Source organism: Anabas testudineus, chromosome 22, assembly GCF_900324465.2.
Source record: "Anabas testudineus chromosome 22, fAnaTes1.2, whole genome shotgun sequence".
Lineage (NCBI taxonomy): Eukaryota > Metazoa > Chordata > Actinopteri > Anabantiformes > Anabantidae > Anabas > Anabas testudineus.
In genome coordinates, this window is record NC_046630.1 from 20,367,123 (window position 1) to 20,382,190 (window position 15,068).

A 15,068-nucleotide genomic window follows, 5' to 3' on the forward strand; every position below is an offset into this window, starting at 1 on the left:
TAGATGATTCATATAGAATTTCAATGCCAAAGGCATATTCAGCAGATAGCTAAAGGGTATGGGACATGGGAAATACAGCAAGCTTTTCACAGTTTTTTAAACATGTAATTGTGTCGAACATATGTTAGACATTCTAAAAACACTCACAGTCACAAATCTACAAATCAAACTTTATTTTATTACTTAATAACATTAAGGGCGAGGGGTTAATTACTATTCTCATATGTTGACCAGGTCCAGCTCCAAAACCACAACAATTATCAAACCCCTTCTAGATTATCAATGAGACTCTAAAGATTTGTAAAACATTTATTTTTTTTATATATTTAGTCCATAATACAAAAGGTCTTAAACCAAAACCACTGGACTTATGCTCTTCAAAACAGCAATTGAGCCTTCCACGCCATAACGTAATGCTGCTCATTTGAATGATGTTGAAACAAATGTTATGAACAATGTAGAAATTCAATAACAGCGTTCACCTGATAACTGAACTGAGTCTGGTTTATATGTCTTTAACGTCCACTTCATCCAGTGGAGACTTTTTGATGTTTCTATTTTGTCAAGTGCTGTAAAAACCAAAAACAAAGGAAAGAAACTAAACCAGTAACATGAAATGATGAAGGTCAGAGTGAAAAAACAGATTCAAATCAAATGAAATCTGGATTGAAGGATGGATGGAGGTAGAGTTCTCTAACCCGGCCGATGTCTACCTACATAAAAAAATAAAAACCTCAACTCGTTAACCTCTGTAGGTGTAGGTCAAGTCCCCTAAGGAAGCCTAGTCGAGCTCAGATCGCTGGATTTTGGCTCATCAAGGTCTGTTTGTAAAGTCTTAACTGGTGGCATTCAAGATTCAAGATTCAAAAAGTTTTATTGATCCCAGAGGGAAATTTTTCACATTATCACATGTCACATTTTCTGTGACATCAGATATTCTACCTTCTCTTTGACATCATCAATCAGCTCAAACTATAGAATTAAAACTATAAAGCAGAGCAATGAATAAGGAGGCGGGACTATAGTTTTTTCTATTTTCCTAATTGGTTTTTTGCTCTGCCAATCATGTGCACCTACTGCCTGATGGCATGCTATTGTTGTTGAGACTCCCACCTGAGCAGACAGTTTACAGTGTTTAATAACATAGATTAAAGTTCCTTTACAGTAGATTCAATGATCATAAGTCAGGTATAGAAAATATTTTCTGTAGTTTTGTATATTCCAATCAATTCTGTATCAGAACCACGCCAGTCTGTGATGGTTGCACACCTACAGTATATTACAACAAAACAGCAGCAGTTTGGAAGGAAACAAGTCTGTGATTTAAGCTCTCAACTAACAACTGTGACTGTGCTAGTTCTAATCGGACGACCCGGATTGATTCAGCTTTCCACATCAACATAAAACATCATTACACAATGAGATATTTTTATTATCAGTATCTGAGTTTGATCTTTGAATAGTCCAACTTTATTCTGACTCAGTTCCGACTTGAATCTCACAATGTCACCACATCAATGTCAGATTATTCAGAATGTAGTTTTACAACATTCAGACTTTAATGCTGGAATATTGACAACATACTTAGAATAATAGGCTGTTCTGAGTTCATCTATTAATGTTGCTACTGACGCCAACTTTAATCACAGAGGTTTATTTCTGACTCATTAAATGTAACAATTTTCATTTGAATGGCGTTGAAACAACATGTTTTGATTTCTTTTGATTCTTTTGAAGTGTTGTACAAACCAAGAACAAGTAGAAAAGATTAGACCAGGACCAGCTCCCAAACCACAACACTTATTGTCTTTATTATCTAAAGAATTCTAACTGTAAAACATACATTAGTTTCAGATTTATGCAGCCTTAATTCTATTAGTGAAAACTAAATTAAAATTTTCAACACTTATCATCTTCAAAGCAGCTCTAGATTATGAAGGAGGCTTTAAAGAAACTAGGTCTTGGTAATGAGCAGCATCAGCTCCGGTTTTATTTTGAAAGTTACCTTCACTTCCGCTCTTGAACCTCATCAAATTAATGTCTACACCTATAAAGCAAATCTGAAACTATTTCTTAAATAATTCTTTAGAGTAGAGGTTTGAAGAGAGTAAGTGTTGTAGTACACACACACACATACACACACACCCTTCATTTAGTAATCAAATTAAGTTAATACAAATTGTAAACAGGTTTCAGACAAGTGTGTTTCTAGAATATCTAACACATTCAGTACAACTAAAGGTTTAAAACTGTGAAAAGGTGGCTGTACATCTGATGTCTGTTTTCCTGCCAAACCAAGTGAAAATCAGAAACTGTAACTTATAATTATTATTATTATTATTATAACTTAACTTCATCCTTGAGGAATAAAACCTGTCACTGTGGTTCGATCAGGATCAACAGGAAACATCACTGATAATAAAGCTGGTCCATTTATGAAATGTTCTGCTGCCGATACTAAAACTACTAAAGGTTTTCACTTCCTTTAATATTATATATTTAACAAACATTATTTATTTGTCAGTAAATATGTTTAGTGTAGACTTTAGAGAGCGCAGGGCACTGAATGATAGGAAAACAGGTCTCTGACACTTTAACATCCCTTTAAAATCAGACACAGTCAGCTGATGGTTAAAGAACGCAGAGTCAGCTCCAGACTCTGTCTCCTGTCTCCAGTCAGCTGTCTCCTGTCAGCTGACTGGGAGGAAGTGCTCCTCTGAAGCTGCACTAGTAGAAACAGCTCTTGTGCACGTCTCCTGCTCTGCATCCTGTTACATCTGGCTTCACGCTGTGGTCACGAGTTGCTCATGTCACGGTGCTTTGCTCCTGCAGCTCCTCCACTTCCACTTCCACTTCCCCCTCCAGTGTGCGGCTGCTGCTGCTGCTGCTGCTGCTGTCGGGACAGGACAGGACAGGACAGGACAGGACAGGACAGCCTGCATTCCTACTGCACGCTCCGCTTTTCACCGCAACTCACAATGCTTTCTCTGGAGCAAGTGAAGCAGAGCTTGGACAGAGCGGGACAGTCTCACGTCCTGCACTTCTGGCCGGAGCTGTGTGAAGAGGACAGGGACGCGTTCCTCCGAGAGCTGTCTCAGCTGGACCTCCGGGGCCTAAAGGATCACTGTGAGCGGGCAGCAGAGGCTGCAGCCTCCCCGCCTGCCAGCCTGGACAGACACATAGAGCCCGTCCCTCCACAGTTCATCGGCAGCGTGAAGAGAAGTGACGAGAAGAGTCTCGAGGAGTGGAAACATGAAGGTAAATGTCAGAAACACTGGCGCAGCTTTTCCAGGGACTACGGTACCGTGAAAGAGGACGAGACTTCCGGGTTAAGATGTTTACAACGTGTCTTACTGTGTTTGTCTGATCACTTCCTTGTTTACCTGTTTCCACAGCTGATCCGTTACACATGAAGCTTTTACATAAAAACATTAGCTACTTAGATCTTTATGATTTAGAATCAGTGTTTACTTTTAGTTAGTTACCTCAGTTTCTAGAGATAAAGTTGTCCAAAATGTAACAAATGAAAAATTACACATATATATACTGGACGATTTCTCAACCTTTTCATCTTACACCGTCATCAATTGTGTATACAGTTCTCTCCTTAAATGCTAAAATGCAAATAAGAGCATTTAACTCCCAGTATGAGTCTATGTAAGGCCACAGAGGTCCCAGCTTGGATAGAACTGTGCAAATAATACATCTGATGACAAATTCATATCTGCCCAAAAGTAAGTCAATCAGTATTTATTATATATTTATTGCCAAGCTTCTAATTATTTTTAAGACATGTTATTGATAATAAACATTTTATTCATTAATTTGTCAACTGTGTTACAGACAAATGTTGGGTCTTGTTAAACATACATGTAGTGTCAGACATTTATTTAAAAGTGTTTTAGTCTATTTTCCAGTTGTTTTTCGATTGACTATCTAACTGTTTTTAAAATATACATTTTAAGCTCTGTAATGGACTTTTTTTTTCTTTTTTTTTATATACATCTACATTACACTGAATTTACCATGAATTCATCATATTTGTCTAAGGCCGTCTTTTTTGTTGCAGTTTAGCCAACATTTAAAAGATTTATGACACAGAAAATGGATGTAACACAGATGACAAACAAATTAAGCACAGTTGATAGGAGTAACACAGTTGACACAACACATTAGTAGACACATTAATCGTCATGCAAGTATGAGGTGATGATGAGATCAACTGAAAGGATTAAAAACAATTTATGGAAGCTTAACTATAACTTAAAAAACTTGATAAATTTTACTCCATAGTGTCTGTGGTGCCTTTCTAGTACAGATGTAGGTCTCACTGGTGTCTTTTAAGTCCATATTTGTGATCACTCTCTATTATTCAAATTTCCAACTCATCCAACTAATTGTATTACATTATCATTTCTTATTCTTATTCTTTTTCTTACTGTCCATTTGAACTAACTTGTAACTCCTTGTTGTCAGTTTTATGTTTATGTTGTTAGTTTTGCTCTTCGATATTGCTTTTGAGTTCAGACAGTTCCGACATCTGAGATCTGTCCTGTCAATCTCATTATGACGTGAGGTCACAGAAGTTGGAGGAGGAATCATTCTGATGACATTTTCATGCATATACCAAAGGATATCATCCCATCGTGGCCAGATGTCAGTTAATGCCAATCTGGTGGATGCATTTGACTTGGACATAAGTTTCATTCATTTCTCGAATCATTCCAGGCTGATGATGTCTGAGTTGTGCCAAAAAAGCTGGGACAGGTTCTGACTTGTGTTAACCACGAAGGTATTAGGGGTAAACGTGGTGTGTCTCGCCGAACAAAGGCAGCTAGCATTATGGTAACTGATTTCTCCAGGGGTAATTATTATGACTTGCTGAATGCGCGTGGTTGATGGGACTACAAGGAGACTAGCAAGCCTATCAGTGGTCCTCTTTAGGAGACCTCCAATTCCATCTGGGGCAACTTTGCCGTGGCTTGCTTCGAAAAATTTCCAGGTGCCTGAGTGGAACCCCCACTGTTGCAGCTTAGTACCATACAGATAGAAACTGGTTATTCAATATTCCTGTCTACCATTACACCATGAAGACAAAAGAACACTCCCAGCAACTCAGAGAACATGTCACTGAAAAGAATAAGTCCCCTGGAGTTCAGTAAAATCATCAAGAAGTGGAATGAATATGGCACATGTGACAGAGTACTCCACTGTCTAAATCTGCCTGGAACAGGCCGTCCACACAAACTGAGTGACTGTACAAGAAGGAGACTAGTGAGAGAGGCCACTAACAAGTTTGAAATCACTGTTGAATGTGTGTGTGTGTCCTTTTGAGGCTTCAGTCATCTCAATATTATGATTATCTCATTATTATGATGATTGGTGCAGGAGTACTTTGAACAAGCTTTACCATTAGTAAAGTTCACTGACATGACTGTTACCTCTCTTTATTGGCAGGGCTGTTGCAAATATCGCAGAATCGAGTTGGAGTCCTGCTCTTGGCTGGGGGTCAGGGGACTCGTCTTGGTGTTCAGTATCCCAAAGGGATGTATAATGTTGGGCTGCCGAGTGGCAAAACCTTGTATCAGATCCAGGCAGAGCGCATTCACAAAATCCAGGAGCTGGCAGATGTGCATCATGGCTCAAAATGCACTGTTCCATGGTAAGATTATATGTTAGGTCTTCCTCCACTGATCTAATGTAGTGTAGACTCATACTGAAAGCCATATTGAGACCAAGGTGTGGTACACGATAAAATGTCTGACTGTTGCAACTTTTCAGGTACATAATGACCAGTGAGTTTACTCTGGCTCCCACTGAGGTGTTCTTCAAGGAGAACAACTACTTTGGTATAGAACCATCAGACATCATTATGTTTGAGCAAAGAATGATTCCAACAGTGACTTTTGATGGAAAGGTCATTCTCCAGGATAAAGGGAAGATAGCCATGGCCCCAGGTGTGTGTATAAGTGCTTAGTATTAGTGCCCTGAGGTGTGTTCAGGACAGTGGAAATAATCCAAACCTCTTCACTCTTTGCCAGATGGTAATGGTGGTCTGTACCGGGCATTGGCCGACAATAAGGTGCTAGAGGACATGAAGAAGAGAGGGGTGGAGTACCTGCATGTGTACTGTGTGGACAACATCCTGGTTAAGATGGCTGACCCCGTGTTCATTGGGTTCTGTGTAAGCAAAGGTGCTGACTGTGGAGCCAAGGTAGAGTAATATAATTCAGTGAATTAAAGGAGTAGTTCTTCATTTTAGGACACACTATTAAATTATTTTCAGACTGTACCTTGGCTAAGAATAAGTGCACTCCACTATGCATGCACCATGCACAGGCTCCAGCTCTGACTGGTGATGACCATCAAAATACTGTATTTAGATTTAATCTGAATTAGACAATGTTACTTGTTAGATTAGTCTAGTTGTGTCTTAGATGTCAGTTGTTTGTCAGTCACATGAACTAAGTCCAACATTAGTTCATGTTGATTTAATTAGAGTTAAGTGCTAGCTGACATGAACAGAGGGAGAGGGTGGGTATGAGTATTTAATTCTACTAAAAGGCAGGTATACTGCACAGTCTATTTGTTTTAGGTGACACAAGGAGCGCGTGAGGAGGAGTGCATTTGCTTAAAGGTGCAAATAAGCAAAGCACCTTGATGACCTGTGGCACCACTATTGTTTTAATTCTGCTTTTTGTTTGTTTGTTTTACAATAAATTTCAGTTGTCCACAGTGAGGTAAAGGATCACCTTGACTCTCCATGCAATGTCCAAATTATGACTCCATGTGGCCTCTCATCTGTGTCATGTATCAGGTGGTGGAGAAGGTGTGCCCTGCAGAGCCAGTGGGTGTTGTTTGCAGAGTGCGTGGCATTGCCCAGGTAGTGGAATACAGCGAGATCCAGCCCGAGACAGCTGAACTCCGAGGACCTAAAGGGGACTTAGTGTACAGTGCCGGAAACATCTGTAATCACTTCTTTACCAGGGCTTTCCTTCAGGATGTAGCAGAGTAAGAGCCTTTTTTGTCACATACAAAATGTGTGGGATCAGCACAGCAAGTGAAATTAGACTGATAATGATTGTAGATGAAGATAGTGTCTGTCATGTTATTTAAAAAACTAATATTTGCACAACACAGCTGCAGATGTCTATGTCTATACATGAAATTTCTTTTGATTTCTTACAATTTATTCACCTTCCAGGAAATTCGAAGGTCAACTTAAACAACACGTAGCAATTAAGAAAGTACCCTTTGTAGACGCACATGGCAATCAAGTCAAACCCACTACACCCAACGGCATAAAGATGGAGAAGTTTGTCTTTGATGTCTTCCAATTCTCAAGGTATAGTTGATGATCACATCATGTATTTAGCTTCTGACATCTATAATGACATAGATCATCAGCTAACACTTGTTGTAAATGTTTTGTCTTTGGAAGGAACTTTGTTGTGTTTGAGGTTGTAAGACAGGATGAGTTTTCCCCACTGAAAAATGCAGACGGGGCAGCCACAGACAGCCCCACCACGGCCAGAAACTCCCTGCTGGCTCAACATTGCCGCTGGGCCGCAGCTGCTGGAGCCACAGTGCTGGATGAACAGGGCAACAATCTCCCTCTTACAGTCAGGTCAGAGGAAATGTTCTTGTACCCTGCTTCTCATCTTGGTGCTCAGCTAAACTAATTGCCTGCTGACTCTAGCTTCATATTTAATGCACAAACATGGATGCTGTCAATTTTCTTATTTAATGCTTGTTCACATATATCTAAGACAAACCTCCTGAAATGTTGAACTACAACCCTACCTTTGTAATTTAAAAGTGTGTGTGTGTGTGTGTGTGTGTGCTTTCCCCCCATAGTGTATCCACAGGGGATGCTCCTCTGGCCCAGTGTGAGATTTCACCACTGGTCTCCTACTTCGGAGAGGTGAGAACAAGTGGCAAATGAAAAACATGATGACACTTTTTTTATTTTTTTAATTAAAATGGTGCTTTAATTGAACTACCTTCTTGTGTCCTCTGTCAGGGCCTGGAGCAGCTGCTGAGAGGGAGGACACTGGCGACACCCTTCATCCTGGATGAGAAGAAGGCCAAAGAGCTGCAGGCTCAATAACACTTGTCACACATTGACTGTGTACAGCATGAAGAAAACAATCTGTCATTCCAGCCAAAGAAAAGAACCGTTTTTAACAAGAATTCTGAACTGTATCTGTTCAATCATATCAAACTACTAGTTTATACATCATGTAATTGTCACTGAGCTACAAATTTTGACAAAATATCAATAAGGGACCAGCAACAAGTTATGGGGAATCATATAAAACTAGTTTTATTTTCCATTTGAAATATATCACCAGAATTCCTCACTTTGAGTCCTCTCTTGTGGTGTTTCCTCTCTCTTCTACTGTCTGTTAGATTTCAGCTGTTTCAGGGAAGGGATGGTCGTGTTTCATCAGTTAACTATATTTCAGTGTAGTTGTTTACAGGGGACTCCAGGCTGAGGGACCATATTAAGGCCAGACACACCATAATTAGCTGATTAAACAGAGCTGGCGTTAAATTTCAAGAGTATTAGATTCCAGTTCAGCCATATGTTAATCTTCTCTGAGCTGACTGTGAACACAACCAGGTACCTGCTTCTCACCCCGAGTAGTGGGAGATCACCTGTATATACTGTGTACTGTGTACAATACTGTATATACTGTGTACCGTGTACAACTACAATACAGTATATACTGTGTACCATACAGTATATACAGTATATACTGTGTACCATACAGTATATACAGTATATACTGTGTACCATACAGTATATACAGTATATACTGTGTACCATACAGTATATACAGTATATACTGTGTACCATACAGTATATACTCTGTACCATACTGTGTACTGTGTACCATACAGTATATACTGTGTACCATACTGTGTACCATACAGTATATACAGTATATACTGTGTACCATACAGTATATACAGTATATACAGTGTACCATACAGTATATACAGTATATACTGTGTACCATACAGTATATACAGTATATACTGTGTACCATACAGTATATACAGTATATACTGTGTACCATACAGTGTACCATACAGTATATACAGTATACCATACAGTATATACTGTGTATGGTACACAGTATATACTGTATGGTATACAGTATATACTGGTACCATACTGTGTACTGTGTACTATACAGTATATACTCTGTACCATACTGTGTACCGTGTACCATACAGTATATACTGTGTACCATACAGTATATACTGTGTACTGTACATACTGTTGATTGCTCTATACCACTATGTCCAGTATATACTGTGTACTGTACATACCGTTGATTGCTCTATACCACCATGTCCAGTATATACTGTGTACTGTACATACTGTTGATTGCTCTATACCACTATGTCCAGTGTATACTGTGTACCATACTGTGTACCATGTCCAGTATATACTGTGTACCATACTGTGTACCATGTCCAGTATATACTGTGTACCATGTCCAGTATATACTGTGTACCATGTCCAGTATATACTGTGTACCATACTGTGTACCATGTCCAGTATATACTGTGTACCATGTCCAGTATATACTGTGTACCATGTCCAGTATATACTGTGTACTGTAGACAGGACAGCTCAGGACTGTCCTGGCTCTGAATGTCCCTCCTGGATACCCTATCCCAGACTGTCTCGGTCTCGTGATCGACGCTGGCCAATCACAGCTGAGCGCTGACAGGGACAACAACAACGGAGAAGCGCGTTCACATGAAGCGGACGGTTCGGTTCGGTTCGGTTCGTGTTGGGTTCTGATCGCGGAGCGAATCCGTGTAGAAATAACATGTTACATAATTCAAATAAATGTAAGCAAGATGGGCTTTTGACGTTTTATTTAATTCGCCGCTTGGTTCAGTAACGAAAAACAAATAAGGTAACGCCGCAGGCTGCTGTTGACGGTCGTAGGAGTTCTAACTATCCAGTTATTTGGTGACATTCCCGTTTACGTTTGCTAACAGTGTTACCGTTAGCTCTCTAACTGGGCGCCTCGTTATTTAGCGTTACACTGCTAACTATCCAGGTTAGCTAGCTGTTAGCGGCTACTTTAATTCACGCGTTATTTAACAATGGGGACAATTTGTCGTTAGCTAGTACCTGACGTTAACTCGCCCTGACAGTTCCTGGGAGTGTGAGCATCCAGCTCCCTTTGAAGACTGCGATGGATGCTCTAACATGCTAGGACCATGTTCAAAAATGTCTTCGGCTCAGGTTTCCTTGTAAGAACCGCTCATGTCATTCTAACATGGGTCATAACGTTAATACTCTTCCTACATGATACAGGTAAGTCTGCCACACTGTGGCACATAATAACACATTCTAGCACTAAAATACTTGACTTTATATGTGGCTGTAGGCGTAAAGTTATAAATAATGTGCGAAAGGACGAGCTGATTGTTGATGTGTATTGGCGGCGACGTTGCCATGAACACTGATGTTGTCTAACGGGAAAAGCTATGGAAGTTCTTCAGGGTCATAATTCACATGGCACTTAATTTGTCAACTGGTGATTCAGTCTGTGACTGTGTCATGCAGTTTGACAGTGCATTTTGCAATTGGCAAGTCGTTACCAGTGGTGGCAATTAATTCTCAATTCTTAATGATAAAAGTTTAAATAAAAGCTAAATCAATTGCATTTCGTATTGCTATGGGTTTTTAGTGCCTTTTGCAATTGCAAAATACAAATCTGGCAAAAGTGCCAATTCAATCCTTAGTTTCTTTAAGTAGATGTTTTAAATTAAAGTTAAATCAGTAGCATTTGATATTGCCATGGATGTTATAGTGTCTTTATTATAATGTGACAGCAAAACTTCACAGCCAGCCTAATGCATTTTCAATAACTTGTCACCATGTTATTTCCAAACTCAATTGGAAATCTGTCAGTCCTCTCATCAAGGCGGGTCAACACCTGCATCTGTCCTCACTCTAACCCTAAGCTAAACAAATCTACTGTGTCTTACTGAGTTAAAAACTGTGTGTGTGTGTGTGTGTGTGTGTGTGTGTGTGTGTGTGTGTGTGTGTGTGTGTGTGTGTTTCTTAAAGAGCTGAGGAAGCAGGAGGAGACAGGCCAGTTCATCCAGCCTGTGCTCTTTGTCCTGCTGGTGCTGGTGTCTGTGTTGCTTTACTTCGCTGTTTCTTTGATGGACCCAGGCTTCATCTTGTCCGATGACAGCGATTTGCAGGTGAATCATGATCTTAGTGTTTATTTCTGTCATCACATCACTATGTGTCAAATTGTAAAGGAGCAGCTATTACAGCTCCTTGATCTGTCTGGTTAAACATTAAGTAAAGTAGCTTCTCTGACCTGAGAAATATTTGATACATCTCTGTTCTGCAGTAATGTAAAGACATATCTGTGCCAGGGGCTGCTTACATTGCCAGTTGATCAGATATGTATGTATTATTATACATTATAATATTGCAGCAAACTTCAACTATGCTACATCAGACAAGTGGGAAGCACTGCAGACTGTAAATTTAATATAAATTCAATGAAGTTTTTCATGTTTGTGGAAACAAAGTGATGATTTAAGCTTAAATTTCAAATGAATAGTGGCATGCTTGACCAGATTGTCTCCTGTGCTGTGCCAGTTCACACTCGGGGTGACAGAGGAGCAGCAGGACATGATCCCACCCACCACCAAATCCTTACGACAGCGCCGTTGTGGCCACTGTCTACTGCAGGTACGCCGCAGGCTCACATGGCACGTGGATGTTCTTTCAGGACGACGTTGAACACGTTCACTCTGATCAACACAATTAGAGAAAAGATGGCAGGATTTGTCAGGGGAGAGTGCCAACTAGTGAGGTATTCTAATCACCACATGGACTATTTTTCCCCCACAAAAATCTAAGAATATGCATGAAAGTATTCTTGAAAAACAAGTCAATATCCACTTACCAGCTTTTTGAAGGGGGTTTCAGCTCCACCTCACATATGGCAGTCAACATTTTCTCACGATCTTGAGAGAAGAGCTTTTGCTTTAATTACCTGCAGTAATTATTGATAGTGGACATGGTGTTTATAATTTGTCATCTCCATAAGGCCTGTGCAGCTGTCGAGCCGAAACGTGACACTTAAAGTTGTATAGTACTTGTTGGAGCCCTGTATGGTATAGAATAACAGATCAGCAGTACACTTCTATGTTACACATTTGTGCTTCCTTCCATGACCACAAACTAACACGACAGAGGAGCAGCAGTATGTAGGGACTGGCTGTGTCTGTACCCGTGTCAATTAAAGGTATAGTCCAGATCTAAAAACTTAACAATTAACTCAACTTTATTGCTTTTGCTGGAGCCACATCTAAAACTACATGTCAAAGGTGAAGGAGAAGTCTTCATGTTCAACATGTTAACGCTTACTTTGTAAAAAGCTTGTTGCTCCATCACAGTCAACAGGTCTTTAACTGTGGAACAGGCATTTCCTGCTCTGTGAATGGAGGACATTCATCATGCATCGTTGGTAAAGGGGCCTTTCTGAAAATATATATATGTATAAAGCATCTTCACGTTTTTTATAACATGTAGCTTTTTCTTCTTCTCGCTCTGTTGTTCAGTGGCTGTCTGCTACTCAACAGATGGTGCACGTGTCTGTTTTCCTAAGACAGAGAGTACTGAGAGGAATAACACAGTAACACTGTCCCAAACACCGTGTGTACTGTAGCTCACTAAAGGTCAGCAGCATCAGAAATGGCATCACATCGTTATTCCAGGCTCATGAGCAACAGCAACTCTTTTTTCCACATCACTGGTCGAAGTTAATTACACAAGACTGATCAGCCCTGTTTGAATCAAGTCTGCCTGTTAACTCATGTTACAAAACTACTGCTTCCAGTACAGTTGTTAATACAGACTTTTATTTGTGTTTCCTTGAATGTAATGACCTTTAATCCAAGCAGCAGCCAATGAGGTCCAAGCACTGTCAGACGTGTCAGCACTGTGTCCGGCGTTATGACCATCACTGCCCCTGGATTGAGAACTGTGTTGGTGAGAGGAACCACCGCTGGTTTGTGCTTTACCTGGCCGTACAGCTGCTAGTGCTGCTGTGGGGGCTGCACATAGCCTGGTACGTATAACACTGTCATCATTCATCTTTGTGCTTCAGGTGCACAGCCTCTACACATTTCTTTTTCCTGCTTGCTGTTTTCTCAGGACGGGTTTCAGCTATGCACCCACGTGGCAGCTGTGGCTGCGCACCAACGGCGTGCTGCTGACTGTGACTGTGCTAGTGGCTCTGCTCTCGCTGATCGTGTTACTCCTGCTCAGCTCCCACCTCTATCTTGTTTCTCTCAACACCACCACCTGGGAGTTCATGTCACGTCACCGCATCTCCTACCTCAAACACTGTGGCGCCGATGAAAACCCATTTGACCGTGGCACCTTCCACAATCTTTGGGGTTTCTTCTGCGTGTGGGGCACAGTGGTGTGGGAGCATGTGTACTTCAGGGAGGGCAGTGACCAAGTCTAGGAACACAGTGAACATTGATAAACAGAACACAAGACATTTCACTATCAACAACTTTTCTGCATTTGGGTCCTGCACTCGACAGATAAACTGTCCTTGTGTTGAGTTTACCTGTATATAGTCACTCTGCAACACGTCCCTTCTCTCCTCATTGGTTCAGTACTGCAGCAAATTGCTTGCTTGTGTTGACTTCCTAAGTTACATTCCACATTTCCTGTTTTTTCTCCTTCATCTCCCCAAGTAATGGCAGTGTCAAGAGAGATGTTAGGCCTCATTAGCATCATAGGTTCCCAGCACTGCAGCCTTTGCTCCTTACTTGAACAATTGTTTACAGTCCACTGGCACTTGTACTGCCCTGTTTGAAGGATCTGCGTGAAGCTAGTGTTGAACCAAGCTGTTTGTGCACCTACATCCTGCTTGACCCTCACTCCTGTTCTTTCACTGAATCATTGGGAGGGGAGTAATTATGGCAAGAAAAAGCCAACTATTTGAAGTATTTGAAGTATTTGCAGTGTCCTGATTTCTGTATAAATTGCTCATGAAATGTGATCTGATCTTAACCACAATTATAAATGTCAACAATCACAATATTTGCCTTTAAACATCAACTAGAATCAGGTGTTAGCCAATCTGGAATCCAATTAAAGAAATGAGAATGGAGGTGCGGTCTAGAGCTATCTGACTATAAAAACACCCAAACATTGTCAGTGTTGTGTTCACACGCAGCATCAGCTGGTTTGAGTCATACCTTGCAACAGGTTCGTTTCTTAGCACTGTAGTCTCACCATCACAGTCACACAGTAAAGCTGACTGATGGACTGGACATTCTTAAGTTTACTTATGATGTATGTTCAACATTAAAAAATACTTGTTTAAGGTGCACGTGTAGACAATCCTGGTTTATGGTCAGTATATTGTTTCTCTTGACTCATGGGAGTCAGATCGTGATTTTTAAAATAATTAAAACAACATCTTTTACATTTTAGATGTTTAGATGAACTCTTGCTTGCTTCAGCTGCATTTGTCTTGGAGATAGCTGTCAGGTAAGAAATCCTGTTTTGTTTTGTTTTTTCGTTTGCTAACCTCAGTTGATTTGATGTATAAAAGTGTGAAATCTGTATTGTTCCTAGTATTTAATCCAGTCATGATGTACAGAATGCACTGACTTTCCCTGGACAGCAGTCAAAGCCATTTTATATTCTATATAAAATTTGTAACTATTTTAACCCCGAAAATGTCTTAGATATGATATGTCTTTCTTAGAGTAATTGGATCAATAGTGTCAACAGTAGCTGAAAGCAAGTACAAAGCCTTGATTGCAGACTGTTGTGGTACTTCCATTTGAACCTTTTCTTGTGCAATAGTAACACTGTAAGAGCAATAAATGTGGTGTTGAATTTAATACAGAGCAGTAGTGTTGAACAAAATGCAGATTGACTCCATTCAGAGCTCTGGTTTCAATGAATTAATATAAAATTCATGTTGTGTCCTTTTAAATCATATGCAATACTGTTAATACTGCGATGTTTTTTACTA

General features: G+C 40.2%; 2 protein-coding genes across 2 annotated transcripts; both read left to right on the top strand.

Moving 5' to 3' along the window:
* The first annotated feature begins 2,684 nt into the window (after positions 1–2,684).
* On the top strand, positions 2,685–8,363 carry uap1l1 (UDP-N-acetylglucosamine pyrophosphorylase 1, like 1). The gene is made up of 9 exons (XM_026338963.1): positions 2,685–3,258; positions 5,458–5,662; positions 5,782–5,957; positions 6,042–6,214; positions 6,818–7,011; positions 7,205–7,345; positions 7,442–7,627; positions 7,858–7,924; positions 8,024–8,363. The coding sequence occupies exons 1-9, from the start codon at positions 2,808–2,810 to the stop codon at positions 8,108–8,110; spliced, it is 1,680 nt and encodes a 559-aa protein (XP_026194748.1). The 5' UTR covers positions 2,685–2,807; the 3' UTR covers positions 8,111–8,363.
* A 1,098-nt stretch (positions 8,364–9,461) lies between these two features.
* On the top strand, positions 9,462–15,061 carry zdhhc12b (zinc finger DHHC-type palmitoyltransferase 12b). The gene is made up of 5 exons (XM_026338964.1): positions 9,462–10,348; positions 11,108–11,247; positions 11,657–11,749; positions 12,967–13,133; positions 13,220–15,061. The coding sequence occupies exons 1-5, from the start codon at positions 10,252–10,254 to the stop codon at positions 13,533–13,535; spliced, it is 813 nt and encodes a 270-aa protein (XP_026194749.1). The 5' UTR covers positions 9,462–10,251; the 3' UTR covers positions 13,536–15,061.
* The last annotated feature ends 7 nt before the right edge of the window (positions 15,062–15,068 follow it).